The sequence below is a fragment of the Labeo rohita genome, chromosome 1 (assembly GCF_022985175.1).
Source record: "Labeo rohita strain BAU-BD-2019 chromosome 1, IGBB_LRoh.1.0, whole genome shotgun sequence".
Classification (NCBI taxonomy): domain Eukaryota; kingdom Metazoa; phylum Chordata; class Actinopteri; order Cypriniformes; family Cyprinidae; genus Labeo; species Labeo rohita.
In genome coordinates, this window is record NC_066869.1 from 19786232 (window position 1) to 19806481 (window position 20250).

Genomic DNA, 20250 nt, shown 5'->3' on the forward strand with positions numbered 1-20250 from the left:
ATATATATATATATATGTGTGTGTGTGTGTGTGTGTGTGTGTGTATATATCAAATTTTCATTTTCATTTAAAATTACATTTAAAAAGTGTATTTTTTTTTTAATTAAATATATTATTATATTAATGTTGTTACCAAAATGTAATTATTTATTTTTTGGTACTACATTTATATACTACTTCTACACGTCTACATAATAAGAAATGTTTGATTTCTGAAGATTCATGTGACACTGAATGCGAATTCAGCTTTGCATCACATATGCTTATTGTCATATATTTTTTGTTTTAATTTTAATTTTTAATTTAATTTGTACTTTTTTGATTCAATTTTTAAAAATTGATTATAGTTAATTTTTTTTATATTTGTTATACATTTATTGTTTTATTTTATTTAAAAAATGAAGGTGTTCAAAATGATAAAATACTTTCGCACTTTCAGAGAATGACAAATGTGTGAAAACTTTTTTTTATTAAAATATTTTATTATGTTAATGTTGTTATTAAAATGTATTTATTTATTTTTTGGTACTACATTTTTATTCTACTTATACGCAATACAATTTTTTTTAGCAGCAATTCAGCATATTAGATTGATTTCTAAATCACATGGCACTGAATGTGATTTTAGGTTTGCATCATAGATGCTTATTATATATATATTTTTATTTAAATTATTTTTTTTAAATTTATTTTTATGTAATTTTTAATAATTGTAATTTATAATTATTATTTGTTATATATTTATTGTTTGATTTTATAACAAAATGAATTTTTTAATTTAGCTTTTTCAGAAAATGACATTCTGTTGGTGTGAAAACTTCAATTTAATAGTAATTTAATAAGAAATGTTTCTTCAGCAGCAAATCAGCATATTAGATTGATTTCTGAAGAATCATGTGACAGTAAATGTGAATTCATCTTTGCATCATATAAATAATAACTTTATAATTATTATAATTACTTTTTAACAATAATAACTTTCTAAAAGGTAAATCAGTCATTTTAAATTGTCATAATATTTCACAATATTACTGTTTTACTGTTTGTTTTTTTTTGATCAAATAAATGCAGCCTTGGTGAGCATCCTTTTGGAGACCTTTTTCAAAAACTTGAAAAAATATGAATTATTCCAGATTTTGACCGCCACTGTATATGCTAACTATATTTTATGCCTTCATATCATTGACACAATCAAAGCAAAACAATTGCATATACTCACACTATTTAATTCCCTGCTTTTTTCCCTTCAGTTAATCCGGGCATTCACAGATTTCCTCGCCTTCATGGTTCTGTTCAACTACATCATTCCTGTGTCCATGTATGTGACTGTGGAGATGCAGAAGTTCTTTGGCTCGTACTTCATCCTGTGGGACGATGACATGTTTGATGAGGAGCTCGGAGAGGGACCGCTCGTCAATACCTCAGATCTTAACGAAGAACTTGGACAGGTACAGTAGGAAACCTTTTTAGCACACTCCAAAACTGCTCCCTGGGTCATTAGTGGTTCACTGCCTCCCTTCTTTCTCCATCACAGGTGGAATACGTCTTCACAGACAAAACTGGCACTTTGACAGAAAATAACATGGAGTTGAGGGAATGTTGTGTGGACGGGCATGTTTACGTGCCACATGCCATCTGTAATGGGCAGATCTTACCTGGAGCTGCCGGAATGGATATGATCGACTCGTCTCCGGGTGTAGACGGAAAGGTGAGATTGTACTCAGTGATTCCATAAGTGTTGTGTAATCACAGTTCAGTTGGGGGATGTTTTTTTTCTCTAATAATTTTGTTTCGCAAGCAAAAGTGACAGGAAACACTTTGTCTTTTGTATTACAAAAGGTTTAAATTTCAAAATATGTGTATTTACAGTTGAAGTCAAAAGTTTACATACACCTTGCAGAATCTGCAAAATGTTATTTTACCAAAATAAGAGGGATCATACAAAATGCATGTTATTGTTTATTTAGTACTGACCTGAATAAGATATTTCACATAAAAGACGTTTACATATAGTCCACAAGAGAAAATAATAGTTGAATTAATAAAATTACCCTGTTCAAAAGTTTACATACGCTTGGTTCTTAATACTGTGTTGTTACCTGAATGATCCACAGGTGTGTTTTTTTGTTTAGTGATAGTTGTCCATAGGAGTCCATTGTTTGTCCTGAACAGTTAAACTGCCTGCTGTTCTTCAGAAAAATCCTTCAGGTCCGACAAATTCTTTGGTTTTTCAGCATTTTTATGTATTTGTACCCTTTCCAACAATGACTGTATGATTTCGAGATCCATCTTTTCACACTGAGTACAACTGAGGGACTCATATGCAACTATTACAGAAGGTTCAAATGCTCACTGATGCTCCAGATAGAAACACAAGGAAACACAGCTGGGGGGTGAAAACTTGAATTTGAAGAATGCAGTAAGAATGAGGTATGCAGATACATTTTGGACCACTGTATATACTGATAAAAGAAGCTAAAGAAGTATTTGGACAATGAGAATGAACGTGTTATTATGAGCGGCAAGTTCTGTTTCATTGCACAGATAAATCATGTTATCACAAAGGCAAGTTTTGCATGAATATTTTAGCTGTGGATGGGTGGAATGATGGATGGATTCTAATTTTATCTTTGATAAATGAGCTTAGAGCAACGTGACATTAATTCAGCAGATTAGCTAGAACATCTATTAAAGAATTTGTTAACTTGTTCAGTTTCCCATCACATCTCTTGTCAGTTGTGTTTTTGAATGTGATTTTATGAACAACAGTCCAAACATTTGTACAAACTCAGTTTGTCCATTTAAATTAGATTGTGTAGAGATGATATTGTGCTTGTGTGCATAATAAAGTGAAATATCAGAGTGCAGTGTTGTAGAGATTTTTAATGCCTGCTTGTATCAAATGTATCCAAATATTTACTGGATACAGGAGTATTGACTGCATTTTGGTCAGGGTTAGACACAGATAGCCTCTCTCTCTCCTTTTAGCTTTCTGTTTCTGTCACTTAATCTCTTTTTGTTAGTCTCTCTGGTGTATGAGGAAACAGATGAATGATTCTGTTCCACTGAGACGGCTCACTCTAAATAAGGGGGAAATAGTGTGTGTGTGATGACTGAATTGCCTCATGCCATGCAATATGATGTTTTACTGTTTTAAATAGTCTTTTTGCTTTAAGAATTGAGCAGCAGTTTTGTGTGCAGGATTTCACTTTAAACGTGTATGTGTGTGTCTCATCAGGAGCGAGAGGAGCTGTTTTTCCGTGCGCTGTGCCTTTGTCACACAGTCCAGGTGAAGGAAGAGGAAACGGTAGATGGCATTAAGAGAGGAATCCATCAGGGCAAATCCACCTCCTTTTACATCTCCTCCTCTCCAGACGAGGTTGCGCTGGTGGAGGGCATGCAAAGGCAAGATGCATTCTGTACACATGCGTACACTCAGACACCCCATTTTCTGTGTTTAATACTGTTGTGTGTAATCTTAACCCTTCATCATAATAACATACTGAGTTTGCCTTCCTTTTCTCTCACCTGTTCAGGTTGGGCTTCACCTATCTTCGTCTGAAGGACAGTCACATGGAGATCCTCAACAGAGAGGATGAGATGGAGAGGTGAGCCATCTGGAAAACAGCATGAGTGAAATGACCAACAGGAAACTAGCAGCATTTGGATGTCTTTGGAGAAATAGCCAGTCTATCAGCCTGAGAAAGTGGTTTTACCCACAAATTTATTTAATATGTTAAGTGCAGATTATTACCATAAATCATTTTATAATTATTTTTAATTTAAAAATTAAAAAAGGTAAAAAAATAATGAGGTTTTTTTGTACAAAATATTTTTATATTGTATTTTAATATATATATTTATTGTGTTTTTAAAATAATAGTAAAATAAATAAAATAATGAAAGCAATACACTGCCATTCAAAAGTTTTTGACGTTTTTTAGAGAAGACTTTTCTGCTCATCAAAGCTTTGTTTGTTTTATAAGAAATACAGAAAAAAGTGTAATATTTGTAAAATATTATTGCATTTTAAAATAGTGGTTTTCTATTTTATTATACTTTAGAATGGAATTTATTCCTGTGATGCAAAGCTGAATTTTGGGAACCTGTGATACTTTTTTCAGGATTCTTTGATGAATAAACTGTCAAAAAGAACAGCATTTGTTTAAAATATAAATATTTTCTAACAATATACACTGCCGTTCAGAGTTTGGGGTCAGTACATTTTTTCTTTCTTTGTTTGTTTGAAAGAAATTAATACTTTCATTCAGCAAGGATGTGTTCAATTGATAAAAAGTGATAGTAAAGACTTATATTGTTAGAAAAGATTTCTATTTTGTTCATCAAAGAACACAAATGTTTCCAACATTGGTAATAAATCAGCATATTAGAATGATTTCTAAAGGATCATGTGACACTGAAGACTGGAGTAATGGCTGATGAAAATTCAGCCTTGCATCACAGAAATAAATTAGATTTTAAAGTATATTAAAATAGAAAGCTCTTATTTTAAATTGCAATATTTCATAATATTTTTTTTTTAATCAAATAAATGGAAATTTTAAAACACTTTTAAAACGTACTGATCCCACACATTTGAACGGCATATATTTTTTAAGTACATTTATCCATTTTACATTTTTTTTCACACAGACTTTACAAACCAGCTTCAAGCTTCATACCGCACCACTAGCAGGGCTGCTTACACCCCCCGTGGTGACTGCAGCTTTAATTTTCTTGTCATGCTATGTATTTTGCCACATGCTGTGTGAGAAAGAAACCTCAGCAAAGGAACAGTTTGCTCAGCCTAATCTGTAATCATCTGTGTATTTACTCAGCGGGTTGTTATAGTAATGTCATTGTGTGTTTATTAAAATAACAACGTTATACAGTATATTGTTGGAAGTTCCGCTGTTTAGAGAATGTTGTAAAAGGACCGGTGTTTGTGAGATGGAGTGTGTGTGTATGTCCTTGAAGGACAAGGACCAGCCATAATTAGTGCAGCTACACACTGTCCTAAAGCTGAGAACACGAGGGTCAGCACAGAGTGCAGTCATATAAAAACTCTGTCTGTCTGTGATAAAGATGTATCCCAAAGGACCCAGTCGCCGATATGTATTCCTCTGATTTATTTGTACATAAATGTAGTTAGTTAATAATAGTAGATCCGGTAACCTTTTAAATAGAAAGACTTGAAACATTGTCATTTTGTCTGCATTTGTGTTTATTCTTCACAGATTTGAACTGTTGGAGGTGTTAAACTTTGATTCAGTGAGGAGGAGAATGAGTGTTATCGTACGATCGAGCTCAGGTAGGATGAACACACACACACGTTAGTTATCTAAATAGAGACATTCTAGTTTTAAATACTATAACCTAACCCTAACCCACACCCTTACCTTAAAAAAAACATTATTTACTTGATTTTTATACCACTCTTTAAAAATAAGGATGTCCCCCAAAAGGAGAGTTTTCATATTTAGCTGACTTCTGGGTTTAAATGTATCCCCAAAATTAAGTAGATACACATACATATTTACTTGGCAATCTAAATGAGGATATGCCACAGATTTATGTTGTTGTTATATAAAGCTAATTGAATACATTATTATGTATGACTAATGCATAATTATCTGTAATTTAGTTTTGACCTAAAAACTTTTCTAATATTAAAAAAATATATCATGGAAGTTTAACATGTTAATTTTGTGTGATTAAGTATTTAAAATGTGCAAAAAATTCCTTTCAGTATTGCCTCCTGACCTGTATGTTTTAATAAATAAATGTATTTATTTATTGAGGTTAGTGATGTTGAGTTATATTTAATTAAGTAGAAAATAAAACAAATATGTGACCCTGGACCACAAAGGTCTTAAGTAGCATGGGTATATTTGTAGCAATAGCCAACAATACATTGTATGGGTCAAAAAAATATTTTTCTTTTGTGCCAAAAATCATTAGGATGTTAAGTAAATATCATGTTCCATGAAGATATTTTGTAAATTTCCTACCATAAATATATCAAAACTTAATTTTTGATGAGTTATATGAATTTATAATAACTTAATTTGGACAGCTTTAAAGGTGATTTTCTAAATATTTTTGCACCCTCAGATTCCAGATTTTCAAATAGTTGTATCTCAGCCAAATCCTAACAAATATATCAATGTAAAGCTTATTTATTCAGCTTTCAGATGATGTATAAATCTCAATTTTGAAAAATTGACCCTTATAACTTGTTTTGTGGTCCAGGGTCACATATATTTAATCAAAAGGCAACTTTGTCATGTCTATTCAATGTCTTATTCTGACACGACAATATGATGTCTTTGAATGATCCTTGCAAATATTGATATGTGTAATTATTTGTGATTGATTTAAATAAACCGCATGTTATATAATAAACTGATTATAAGTTTTGAGATTGGCAGTCCTAATTATTCACTTTATTTATGAATGATTTTCCCGTCTGAGAATATCCCCAAAGGGATTTAGCTGGGGATAATTTTGTCCTCAAAGCATAGCTGAGTAAACACAGACATGCACACTCATTCTGGAACTGCGAGTGATGGATACACATTCCACTGAAAATCTCTGAGTCACCATGTGTGCCCAATTGGAGGGGCCGGTTAATGCAAGTGGGTCAATGTGCTACTAGCATACAAATGAGAGCTCGATTTAGACATCTGTATGATTCCTGAATGCATTCAGTCACATACAATTGACCTGACAGCTTATCTTTTAATATAAAAAGCAATTAGGATATTCTTGAATACATTGAGAGCCTGACAGCATAACTAATGTGCTAATTTGAAGTCCACATGAAATGGCATTTGTGACCCATTTTACTATTATATAATGTATTTCAGCAACAAGATATAAAATCTAAAATCTCAAAATGCAAATAGGTCTTGATTTCATGCATGAATTGCATAATGATATTGCTTTATCAATTATAAATGTATTGAAAGCATGACATACTGATGGGTGTATGGTTTCTTCATTATAGCTGTTAACACTTTATTTGTGTGGATAATTGTTTGTTTTGTTTTAGGAGAGTACTATTTGTTCTGTAAGGGGGCGGATTCTTCTATTTTCCCACGGGTGGTTTCTGGAAAGGTGGAGCAGGTCAAAGCGCGAGTAGAGCACAACGCTGTGGTGAGCAGAAATCAGAAACATCTTCATCTTCTTTCTTATTTTAGCAGAGCTATTTATAAGTCACAAAAGCACCTTCCTAGATCTTGATGGAAAAAAGCTCCTCTCAAGTGTGTTTGCTTGTGCCGCTTTTGTTTAGCGTGAATGTCATCCTCAAAGAGAGCTGAAATAGGAAAGTACCTAAACATCTCTGAAAATGAAAGAGAAAACAGAAGGAGGAAAGACAATGTGTCTGTTGTCTTTCTATTTATGCATTCTCACACTGCGGCCCAACGCTGATCTCATTAGCTTTCATAAGAGGGATGACTATTATAAACAACCGATATTAGTTTAATGTTTTTGTAGGACCCAGAAGTAATTTGTACTTTTTGCTCTTTATATTCTAATTAATGTAATTATCTTAAACTTGACAAATATCTAAAGTCATTTGCAGAAATATAATATAATCACGGTGCCAGGCATGAGGAACGGATCTAATGTCATAGATTAACACAGCTACAATGAAGTTACTTCATTGTGTTACTCACAGATCTGGGTCAGGAATGCTGATTCATGGGTCTAGTAGCCAGAGTGAAAAGGTTTCTGTACAGAATTGAACCTTTGTTTTCAAGATGAAGCCCAAACTGACAGATCTATCAGTGGTGTTATATTAATAATGCTTTGATGGGAATTTTTGTACTAGAGCATTTTTGTCATTTCATAATCTACATTTCAAAGGGATAATTTACCAACAAATGATAGTTATGACATTATACAACCACTATTTTTTTTTTTTACATGGAACACAAAATTAGATGTTTTGCAAAATGTTCATGCTGCTCTTTTGCATACAACAATGGAATGTTTTGATTAAAGGAGACCTGTTATGCCCCTTTTTACAAGATGTAATATAAGTTTTATGTGTCCCTAGAATGTGTCTGTGAAGTTTCAAAAGCTCAAAATACCCCACAGATCATTTATTACATCATTTTAAAAATGTTTTCGTGCATGTCTCTTTAAATGCTAATAAGCTGCTGCTCCCCGCCCCCTTTTTCAGAACAAAGCTCTGCCTTCACAGCTCATACCTCAGATACTCTGATAAAAACATCAGTTTGGTTTTTATTATCATGTCTATTGTGCTAATATCATGTGTTTTAAAGCCATATCAGTTTAAACTAGGGCTGGCAAACGATTAATCGTGATTAATCGCATACAAAATATAAGAGTTTGCCTAATATATGTGTACTGTGTAATTATTATGTATATATAAATATACAGAAATTAATGTATATATTTAGGAGAAATATGTTAATTATGTACAACATATTTTTATTTATATATAATATAAATTATATAAAAAATATAATAAATACACATACTTGTAAATATTTCTTAAATATATACATGAATGTGTTTGTATTTATATATACATAATAATTACACACATATATTAGGCAAACTCAAACTTTTATTTTGTATGCGATTATTCGCGATTATTAGTTTGCCAGCCCTAGTTTAAAATTCTGATATAGGGTTTTCTGAGCACACACATCCGAAGCACATGCACAGAAATCGGCTGTCACACGGCATGTGAGTACTAAACTAAGTTCTCTTTCATGTCTTATTACGCTTAAACTGTCAAATACACACAAGTTTATATTAAAAACTTACAAAAACAGTCGGTTATGTCTGTGAAGGTAGACAGCTGGGAAAGAAATCACATGTTAATATTTGATCTGTGTGGCAGCAGAGTAATATACAGTAAACAAATCAATAAATTCACGGCTTTCTTGTCTCCTCTGAGGCTGGAACTCTAAATAGTGCAGCCAATGACAGAACAGTTAGCATGCTTTGCTTGAATTTTCGCCATGGCGTTAGAACTGGTACACTATTGTCGCTTGCGAAAACACAATGGCAGCGGTGGGCTTGTTTTTGGCATGTTTTTTCACAAGCTTGCAGAGATAGGCTTACCAAAAAATGTACTGGCTTGTTCTTTGTCATGTTTTCTGGTTTGGTAAATGCACTGGGGACCTGATTATAGCACTTAAACAAACAAAAACTCAGATTTTCATACTATGTCACCTTTACGTCACAAACTATTTTTATGTTGCTTTTATGGAAGCCTATTTCAGGCACAGAATGAAAAGAAAATTAAAAATTGCAATTTTTGTCTCACAATTCTGACTTTTTTACAGAATTGCAAGATGTTAACTCTCAATCAAAATAAATAAACTCTCAATTTGAGTCGCAGTTACCTTTTTTCATTCTGAGGTGGAAATAAACTTCCATGCTTTTTTGAAGCTTGGCAGCTTGTGGTCACCACATGATGAAAGAGCAGTGTGAGCATTCTTTAAAATATCTCCATTTGCTGTACCCCAGAAGAAAAAAAGTCACAGGTTTTGAACAATACGAGGGTGAATAAGTAATCTCAATGTTTTCATTTTTCTTAGCATAGGTATTGTTTTTTTCTTTACATTATGTTTATTCTGAGTTAAACCTATATTTAGTTATATCCAAGCTTAATTCTGTTTTTAAGACAAAGATTGAATTCTTGAGTTGAATTTTGGCTGTTTTTGTAAATGAATGGACCTGGCTGGCTAAGCTGACATTTTTGTTTCAAATCTTTCCCTTGTAGGAGGGCTTACGGACTCTTTGCGTGGCTTATAAGAAGCTGACTCATGAGGAGTATGAGGAAACATGCCGTCTCCTCAACAGCGCTAAACTAGCTCTGCAGGAACGCGACAAGAAACTGGCTGAAGCTTATGATGTCATCGAAAAGGATTTCATCCTGCTTGGAGCCACGGCTGTGGAAGATAGGTGAATTACTGCTACCTGACTCACTCAGCCTGATTTACGTTTACCAAATACCACAAATACCATCTAAGTTTGATTGACTTGATTAAAAATTCTTCAACTGAAGTGAATCAAACTTGATTTCAAAGTTAAGAAAAACCATTTAATGTTCAGTATTCAGTCGTCAAATCCAGAATGTAAATAACTCTGACACTGAGGTTGGAAAATATCTTAAACATACAGTAGATACAGTAGGATAAAAATGTCTGAGACTACCATTGGAAATGGGAAAAATGTCATAGAAAAAATTCTTAGTATTATTATCCAGCATATTTTGAATTTTTTAAACAAATAATATGTGAATAATTGTGCAAAAAAAAAAAACATTATTAAAAAAATTATTATTATTTTTATCCATTTTTAATTGTATTGAAAAAATGTTATCCAGCATGATTTTGAATCACATATTTTCATTGTAGTCTAAGACTTTTGAACTCCACTGTACATTTCTTAGCAATTTACAACAGGTTTGTAACTACAGAGGAGTCACTTTACAGAATCAGGCAAGCACTGTTCATTTTTCAAGCTGTTTGTTAAAGTCATTCATCTGTGAATATGTAGATTACCCATCAGTACTAAGAATTAGGGCCACTTTCCCTCTCGCTACTGCCTACTACAGCATCATAAAATCCATAGGGTCGAAACATAAAACAGTGACGTCCGATGCATTTCTGAGCAAGTCCGATTGCTTTCCAAATTGCATGTTGCCGTAAAAACATCAACATGTTAATAATAACTTGCGTTTTCCATTAAGTGCATTATGCATTTGCCTAAATACACAAGGTACATTTCTTTGAACTGAAATGGAGAATGGATGTGCATTAGCAATATTAGATAACTGGCTGAACGCCAAGGTTCCGATCGGCGCTACAACTGAATGAAGAGTTACAGGTCCAGCGTCAGTTCGAAGCTCACGTGAGCACCCGCGGCCCTGACAGAACCAGTGTGAGTTAACGTTAATTGCACACGCAATCAATATAGTCCATCCGTTAGGCTCCAGTGTCCTGATAATGAGCAGCTAACATAATTAGACCCCCTCTTGAATCAATCGGGGGCCGGCAGACACGGTTCTGATGAACTACTGTTTTGGCTTATGCACTTATGGAGGCCATCCAACCTAATGTTATAAATAAACACATCAATCTATGTTGAACGCCTTAATGAATATGACAGAGCAAACAAATAGTGATTACTAGACGGGAACTTATTTTGTCAGGCTGTGTTGATTAGATGCAATCAGTGCCCTGTAGGCACCAGCCTGTTTGTGTCTTCAAGAGGTCACTCAAGATAATGTGTTATATGCAAATATACAGGAAGCTAATTTGATAAGGGGAATCGTTGACTGTTTGTAATGTTTGTGTATTTTTTTCAAGTCGACATAAAATGACAATTGACTAACGAATTTGTACTTCTCTAAATGTGGAGAAATTCTGTGGGCTAAAAGGTCGATTCTCCATCATCAGTAGTGTAGCAATGTATGATACAAGCAGCTTTCTGTTGACAAATGTGCATGTGAACCCTTTGCGAAATCCATGATCATGTGGTGACTGGATTTGAATTACAGAAATTACTGGATTTCACCCAAAAAAATTCAGTTAATGTTGCTGCACCCTTAAGGGTTGTGTTTCTGAATGCAGCAGGATATGCAACAAGACAAAAGAAGGGTGGGACTATATTTTTAAATTATGGGAATTTGGCTTAATAGAAAAAAGTGGGTGTTCTGTGCCAGAATAGAGTCTGACTTGAATGTAAGTCAGCAGTGGATTGTAAAGAGGATATAATCAATGTTACATTAAAGTTGTTCTGCATTAAATCACTGTTAAATTAGTGTCAACTATTGCCAAGATTTTAGAAAGGCTCCATTTGCTAACAGCAGCCTAATATGATGCCTTATATTTATGGAAGCCTGTTTCGTCACTGAAAAAAAAGAAAAAAAAAAAGGTAATTGCAACTTTTAATCTCACAATTCTGACTTTTTCTCAGAACTGCATGATACAAGCTCGCATTTCTGACTTTTATTCTCAGAACTGAAATAAAAACTCGCAAATTTGAGAAATGAAATTGGAATTTTAAGATATAAACTTGCAATTCTTTATTTTTTGCAAGTTTATATCTCCCATTGTGACTTTTTTTTCTCAGAATTGCAAGTTTATGTCTCCCACTGTGATTTTTTTTCTTAGAATTGTGAGTTTATATCTCCCATTGTGATTTTTTTTTCCATAATAGCGAGTTTATATCTTGCAATTCTGACTTCGTAATACGCAATTGTGAGTTTGTGAGTTATAAAGTTGCAATTCTGAGGATATATTAGTCTTTTTTTTCCCTCAAAATTAGACTTCATGACTTGCAAATGCAAGTTTATATCCCAAAATTCTGAGGAAAATGTCAGAATTGCAAGATATAAACTCGTATACAGTCAAAATTGTGATTATCTCGCAGTTCTGACTTTTTTCCTCAGAATTGCATGATATAAACTTGAAATTACAAGGAAAAAAAAGTGAGAACTACAAGTTTTTATGTCACCATTCTGACCTTATTTCTCACAATTCTGAGGAGAAAAGTCAGAATTGTGAGTTGACATCACAATTCTGAGAACAATAGTCAGAATTGTGAGATAAAAAGTCGCAATAACATTTTTAAATATTTTTATTCAGTGGTGGAAATGGGCTTCTATATAAATAGCGATTTGGCAGTTGGTTTACATTATTTTTCCCACCCACTTGGCCTAGGTGACATCTTTTGCAAAGAAAAGTAATTTCAGAGGCAGAGCATGTTAATATGAAGAGATTATTTTTCTCTAATAAAGCACAATAAGGCAAGGAAATTATATTTAAGAAACCATAGCTGGTTCAGGTGTGTTTGGTCAGGGTTGGAGCTGAACTCTGCAGGAAAGTCGATCTCCAGGAACAGGGTTGAGCACCCCTGACATAAAATCTGACTTCATGTCAACTTAAGCCAAGATTTTAAAATACGGAGCCAAATAGAATGTTGGGGAAGTCCGAAGGAATGTTATGACTCAACCAGAACATTGCTTATCCAGGGAATTTGTTTAGCTTCAGTGGATTGTTGTTAAGTGCAATTCATGTTATTAGAATGTTTAATAGGTAGTGTAGTAGAACGTCTTGCGGGTTCTTCCCGGGAGTCTTTGTGAGAATGTCACTTCCTGCGTGGCTGGGCTGTGAGTGAGGTGCAGTGGGGGGTGGAGTCTTAATTATCTGGCAGCAGTGGCACTGTGAATCCTGACTGCTGGGCTGCTTAATTACTGAGTGAAGTGGGCTGAGACATCACACTGCGGTATAAGACCTCCCCGCCACCGAGCCATGCAGAGCACTGTCCATTAACTTTCACTCCAGCACTGCGCAAAGAATAAAGCACACAGGATTGCTATATACTATGCCAAATCTTGCTGCTGCTACTGTACAGTTGAGACAATTGGGCTGTCAAAGCAACAACTGCGTAATTGTCACTTTGTATATTTGGTGTTGTTCTTTGGGCTCACCAAGGCTGCACTTATTTGATAAGAAACAGTTATCAGTAATATAACATTTTTTTTTATTTTTAATATAATTAATTTTTTTAATTATAAGTCTTCAGTGTCACATGAAGATAAAAAACCGATTCTTTAAAATTCCAAAAATTTAGGACTTCCATAAATGTGCATTAGAAAGCGAATATCGCAAAAGTCAACATTTGCTAGGGTCGGACTGGTCATTACTTAAAGCAAATCTAGCAAAGATGTAGTGGTAAATAAGCGCCCCAACTGGCTCATTATACCGACATCGTGTGTACATTAACTGCTTTTAAAATCACCTTGGCTGTCATTTTATCTTTCAGGCTGCAGGATAAAGCGGCTGACACCATTGAATCCCTGCACAAGGCTGGTATGAAGGTTTGGGTTCTCACAGGGGACAAAATGGAGACGGCAGCAGCCACATGCTATGCCAGCAAGTTGTTCCATCGCAATACACAGATCCTGGAACTGACAACCAAGCGGACCGAGGAGCAGAGTCTTCACGACGTCCTGTTCGATCTGAGCAGAACTGTACTGAGACAGCATGGCAGCATGACCAGGGACACTTTCTCAGGGTAGGTACAGTAAAATACATTTGCATGCAATCTAACACATAGACGCTCACACACACAGACATTTGTGTCAATCCCCACAGGCTCTCAGGTGATTACCAAGACTATGGTCTGATAATCGATGGGGCGACGCTGTCAGCTGTGCTGAGGCCGACACAGGACGGAACCAGCAACGGAGGGAACTACAAGGACATTTTCCTGGACATCTGCAGGAACTGCAGCGCTGTGCTCTGCTGTCGCATGGCACCCTTGCAAAAAGCACAGGTACTACAGCACTTAAGTCTCAAAGAGTACACTACCAGTCAGAAGTTTTTGAATAAAATTTGTAATGTTTTTTAAAGAAGTTTTTGCTCACCAAGCCTGCATTTATTTGATTCAAAGTACAGCAAGTACAGTAAAATTTTGAAATATTTTTTACTATTTAAAATAACTGTTTTCTGTTTTAATATATTTTAAAATGCAATTTATTTCTGTGATCAAATCTAAATTTTCAGCATCATTACTCCAGTCACATGATCCTTCAGAAATCATTCTAATGATTGGCTGTGCAAGAAACATTTTTTATTATTATTGTTATTACCAACACTTGAGTGCATTTTTTTTCAGGAGAAATTATTATTTTTTTTATTAATTTAACACTTTTATTTAGCAAGGATGCTTTAAATTGATCAAAAGTGATTGTAAGGACATTTCTAATGTTACAAAAGATTTCTATTTCAGATAAATGCTGTTCTTCTGAACTTTCTATTCATCGACAAAACCTGAAAAAATTCTACTCAGCTGTTTTCAACATAATAATAATAATAGTAATAGCAAATGTTTTTTTGAGCAGCAAATTAGAGTATTAAAATGATTTCTGAAGGATCATCATCATTACGATGCTAAAAATTTGGCTTTAAAATCACAGGAATAAATTACATTTTAAAATATATTCAAATAGAACACAGTTATTTTAAATAGTAAAAATATTTCAAAATTGTACTGTTTTTGCTGTACTTTGGATCAAGAAAATGCTGTCATTAATTACTCACCCTCATGTCGTTCCAAACCCGTAAGACCTTCGTTCATCTTCAGAACACAAATTAAGGTATTTTTGATGAAATCTGAGAGCTTTCTGACCCTGCATAGACAGCAACACAACTGACATGTTCAAGGCCCAGAAAGGTAGTAAGAACATTGTTAAAATAGTCCATGTGACATCAGTGATTCAGTTGTAATGTTATGAAGCTACAAGAATACTTTTTGTGCACAATTCTTCACAATTTATTCTTGCAGCTTCATAAAAATATGGTTGAACCACTGATGTCACATGGACTATTTTAAGAATGTTCTAACATGTCAGAAAGCTCTGTATTTTGTCAAAAATGTAAATATATAAATATAAAAAAATGACACAAACAATGCCACCTGCCAGAGAAAGGTTGTCCTCATTCCCTTATTGTAATCTCTCAGTCTGTGAGTTACACGGCGCAATCAAAAGAGACTCTGGTCTCTTTCTCTTTCTCATTTACTGCACACTAAACCTGTCAGTCACTCTCTGGGGCTGCTGGGAAAAACCAGAGACTGTAAAGTCAAGAAGTGAGAGAACTCACGGCATTACAAGACAATTATTGATGTGGAGCAAACAGTAAAATCCCATGCAATTCAATATTTTAGTCACTTCATATGAAAGGGTAGGATATTATCCCATCGCCTCAGTCACATAAACAGCCAAAAACCCTGATTAATAATCTAATCTCTCAGTTGTTCTGATTTGACCTGTGGAATTGAAACTGTTCTTTCAGATTGTTAAGCTGATAAAAGCATCGAAAGAACACCCCATCACGCTGGCCATCGGGGACGGAGCCAATGATGTCAGCATGATTCTAGAAGCTCACGTGGGCATAGGTGATTTCATGCTTGCATAGAAGTTAGACGTCTCTGATAGAATTCCTTTCAACAATATTGCTATGTCAGCAATACCTTACATGCCTTTTCATTGGTTATTCTTCCTCTAGGGATCATGGGTAAAGAGGGGCGTCAAGCGGCCCGTAACAGCGACTATGCAATTACCAAGTTCAAACATCTGAAGAAGATGCTGCTGGTACACGGGCACTACTACTACATCAGAATTGCTGAGCTGGTCCAGTACTTCTTCTATAAGGTGAACTCAAACAAACAAAATGTGTAGACACACAAAATAAAAAAGATAATCTCAAGCAAAATAGCTGATTGCTAGCTGACACAACACAACAACATTGCTGGAGTTGTAAACACAGAAAAAAAAGTTGCTTAATATGTGTGGATGCTACTTTTTCCCAGGAGTTCTGACTAAACCACTAAACAATCTTGTTGAAAATGCAGCTCTAATGCAGAGCTATTTATAGCAAACACAATTCACACACACACACAAACCCCCTAAAGGATATAGTACATCAGGTACTGAGGGTCTGTTTTTTTCTCCACAGAATGTGTGCTTCATCTTCCCTCAGTTTCTCTATCAGTTCTTCTGTGGCTTCTCTCAGCAGGTAAACGCTCACCTTAAATTTCTCCAAAAATCTGTCACGTTTCAAATAAACATTGAAAATGACACCTGGAACATTAAAAGTGCATGTAGTTCAAAGTAAAACCTATCTCTCTTCTGTGCTCACACTGATTTAATGGTTAAAATGTTTTTGTCCCTCTGTAGCCACTGTATGACACAGCATATCTGACCCTGTACAATATCAGCTTTACCTCGTTACCCATCCTCCTCTACAGTCTGATGGAGCAGCACATCAACATGGACATCCTCAAACGGGACCCTACTCTCTACAGGTGGGAAACATTTTGGTTGCACCAAAAACCCCCTTATTTACTTCTATAGTCTGAATGTGATGCAGTGCTTATCCTATAAACCTAAAGCATAGGTTTAAACAATGAGAACAATCAAAATTTAGTTTAGGTTATTTTCTTATTTATGTGGGATACTTGTCATCGCGTGTATAGGGGAGGTATTTTGGAGCAGCACGTTTATCTGTTCACTATTCTATTTCTGGGTCCCTCTGTGAGACCTACTGATAAATCCCTGTCTACACACTGGCTATTTATACTCACCTTGGCCTCCTTTTTGCATGACTGTTGGTTTACTGAGATTCAAAACACTCATTATTTCATATCCTGAGATTTCTTGTCCTTGAGTCAAACTTCATAATAGCACTTTTGAAAGAGTTATGTGATAGTGTGTATTTAAAGGATTTTTTTCTAGAAATATATTTTCATATGTGTCAGAAAATATCTATTTAGATCAAATTTAGCACATTTTTTCATATGTATGTGTATATATACATATTAGCAAACTTTGCAGCAGCAATATTTAATGGACAACACTAAATTATTTGCAAAGAATTAAAACACATACACCTTTTTGTTTTTAATGTTTTAATACACTCATCAAAGTTCCATTTGTTTAATCAAAACTACAGAAAAAAGTAATATTATGAAATATTATTGCAATTTAAAATAGCAGTTTTCTATTTTAATATACTTTAAAATATAATTTATTCCTGTGATGCAAACCTGATTTTTTAGCATCATCATCGTTGTGCTGCTTAATAATTTTTTGGAACCTGTGATATTTTTTCAGGATTCTTTGATGAATAAAAAGTAAAAAAAACAAAAACATTTTTTCAAAATAGAATTTTTTTCTAACAATGTAAGCCTTTACTTTCACTTTTTATTAGTTTAACACATCGTTGCTGAATAAAAGTATTAATTTTTTTGAAAGAAACAAACAAACAAAAAATTAACGCACCACCAAACTTTGAACGGTGTATATTGTTACAAAAGATTTATATTTTAAATAAATGCTGTTCTTTTAATTGTTTTATTCATTAAAGAATTCTGAAAAAAGTATCACAGGTTCCAATATATATATATATATTAAGCAGCACAACTGCTTTCATCATTGATAATAAATCAGCATATTAGAATGATTTCTAAAGGATCATGTGACACTAAAGACTGGAGTAATAATGCATCACAGGAATAAATTACATTTTAAGTATATTAAAACAGAAAAACACCATTTTAAATTGCAATAATATATTTCAAAATATTACTGTTTTTTCCTGTATTTTTAATCAAATAAACACAGCCTTGATGAGCAGAAAAGACTTCTTTAAAAAACTTATTTAAAAATGTAAAATCTTACTGATCCCAAACTTTTGAATGGAAGTGTAGATAATCAGCTAATGCAAATCAGCACTGGCCCATTCAGGGACTGTTTAATATGCAGATTCAATTTAAAATTAAAATTAAAATAATCTATCTTTTTGGAAACGTTCATTTTCCTTGCATCATTTTTGTATCTAATGAACCGCCTGATGTAGCTTATGCAGAGTAGATCTTACTCTCCGTGTTTTCCCTTTAATAAAATGTTTTTCCTGATTGTGAGCCTCCAGGTTTTTCTCACTTAATCACATGAACACGCTGCTTCCAAATACAAGTCTGCTATAATTGGACAGTTCCATCAGCCTTTGGCAAACGTATCTGCACAGACCCTTGCACCAAACTCAATTTACACACTACACTGGGCAGAAATACTGTTAGAACTGCTCTACATTTTATCACCAAATGTCCTGACACTGCATTTTTTCCCTCTCTTATTTCTCTGCATTGCTTGTTCAATATATACACTGTTCATTACTGACACACAGTGTGGCACTTGTAGCTATCAAGGACATTCTCACTAGAAAAAGCGCTGATTTGATATTTTCTTATTTTTCTATATGTTTTTAAAGTAAGAATGGCCACAAGCAGCAGAGGTGATGCTTACTTTTTTAGACCCCAATTTAACTTTTAAGTGTAATTTAGGAGTAAACTTATTAGGGGTCAACAGATATGTGGGCCATTCCACCGATTTGGGTGCCATTTGCTTCCAAAACTCTTCCAAAAAATATTTTTTCACTTTTTTTTTGTCCTAGTAATCTAGTAATACACATATTTAAGCATTCAAAATCTGTATTGGTCAATCTCGGGTAACTTTATTTAATTTTTTACACAGTTATGTGTTTTTCTCAGTCCTGTTACCAAAACTCTTATGTCTTTTAAAAAAGCATGTTTAAATATATGTCAACAAATTCCTTTTTTCCATTTTCACTGTTGCCGATACTGAAATTGATACTGATTATGACAGATCAAGTAGACCGATAACCGATATTTTGAACCGATATACATGTCCGGTATTCAAATGAAAATTAATGTCAAAATAACAAAAGAATAACAAGGGCTCATACAAAAACTCTCTTTAAATGCTTTAAATTATTTTACCAGCAAATTGGTTTTGAAAATGACCGATACCGATAACCATAAAATTGCATAAATTAAATGATTTTAGCAAATGGCTGCAATATAACAAAGAGTGAAAAATTTAAGGGGGTCTGAATACTTTCCGTACCCACTGTAGAATTTAGAGTTCAAATCTTTGGCTTTAGTATCCTGGTATATTTATAGTTTATTTTATTGCAGCTTTATTTCCATTAACAAAATACAAAATCAACAACATTCGTTGCTAATGATGTGTCACATGCACTGTGATTTCAATTAAGTTGATGTACATTGTTATAGGTCTGTTAAGTGTAAAGTTTACTGTACAGTGTTTATGTGAACTAGTGCTGTCAAACGATTAATTGTGATTAATGACATCCAAAATAAAAGTTTTTGTTTACGTAATAAATGTGTGTGTACTGTGTATATTTATTATGCATATATAAATACACACACATGCATGTGTATATATAAGAAAAATGTTATTTTCATATATTAAATATATTTATATATACCATAAATTATATGAATATAAATATATACATGTACATACATAGAAATATTTTCAAAATATATATTGCATGTGTGTGCATTTATATATACATAACAAATATACACAGTACACACACATATATTATGTAAACAAAAACTTTTATTTTAAATGATTAATCGCGATGAATCGTTTGACAGCACTAATGTAAACATATGCAGATATATCTAATGTTTTTGAATATTTTTAATATCTTTATTTTTACAGAGATATTGCCAAGAATTCCCTCCTGAGGTGGCCCACCTTCATCTACTGGACATTTCTGGGACTTTTTGATGCCGTGGTCTTCTTCTTTGGTGCTTTCTTCCTTTTCGACAACACAACGTTCACCAGCAATGGACAGG

General features: G+C 33.8%; 1 protein-coding gene across 7 annotated transcripts in view; it reads left to right on the plus strand.

The window, feature by feature from the left end:
- atp11a (ATPase phospholipid transporting 11A) overlaps nucleotides 1–20250 on the plus strand; it is a 79540-nt gene that overhangs the window by 43357 nt on the left and 15933 nt on the right. For all 7 annotated transcript variants that reach the window (XM_051102279.1, XM_051102238.1, XM_051102332.1 and 4 more), the window contains exons 12-25: nucleotides 1251–1448; nucleotides 1535–1708; nucleotides 3239–3405; nucleotides 3537–3608; nucleotides 5238–5311; nucleotides 7055–7158; nucleotides 9770–9951; nucleotides 13822–14073; nucleotides 14154–14334; nucleotides 15855–15957; nucleotides 16068–16213; nucleotides 16518–16577; nucleotides 16739–16866; nucleotides 20114–20249. In XM_051102279.1, the coding sequence (XP_050958236.1) occupies nucleotides 1251–1448; nucleotides 1535–1708; nucleotides 3239–3405; nucleotides 3537–3608; nucleotides 5238–5311; nucleotides 7055–7158; nucleotides 9770–9951; nucleotides 13822–14073; nucleotides 14154–14334; nucleotides 15855–15957; nucleotides 16068–16213; nucleotides 16518–16577; nucleotides 16739–16866; nucleotides 20114–20249 (1977 nt within the window). The remainder of the gene's footprint in view (nucleotides 1–1250; nucleotides 1449–1534; nucleotides 1709–3238; nucleotides 3406–3536; nucleotides 3609–5237; nucleotides 5312–7054; nucleotides 7159–9769; nucleotides 9952–13821; nucleotides 14074–14153; nucleotides 14335–15854; nucleotides 15958–16067; nucleotides 16214–16517; nucleotides 16578–16738; nucleotides 16867–20113; nucleotide 20250) is intronic.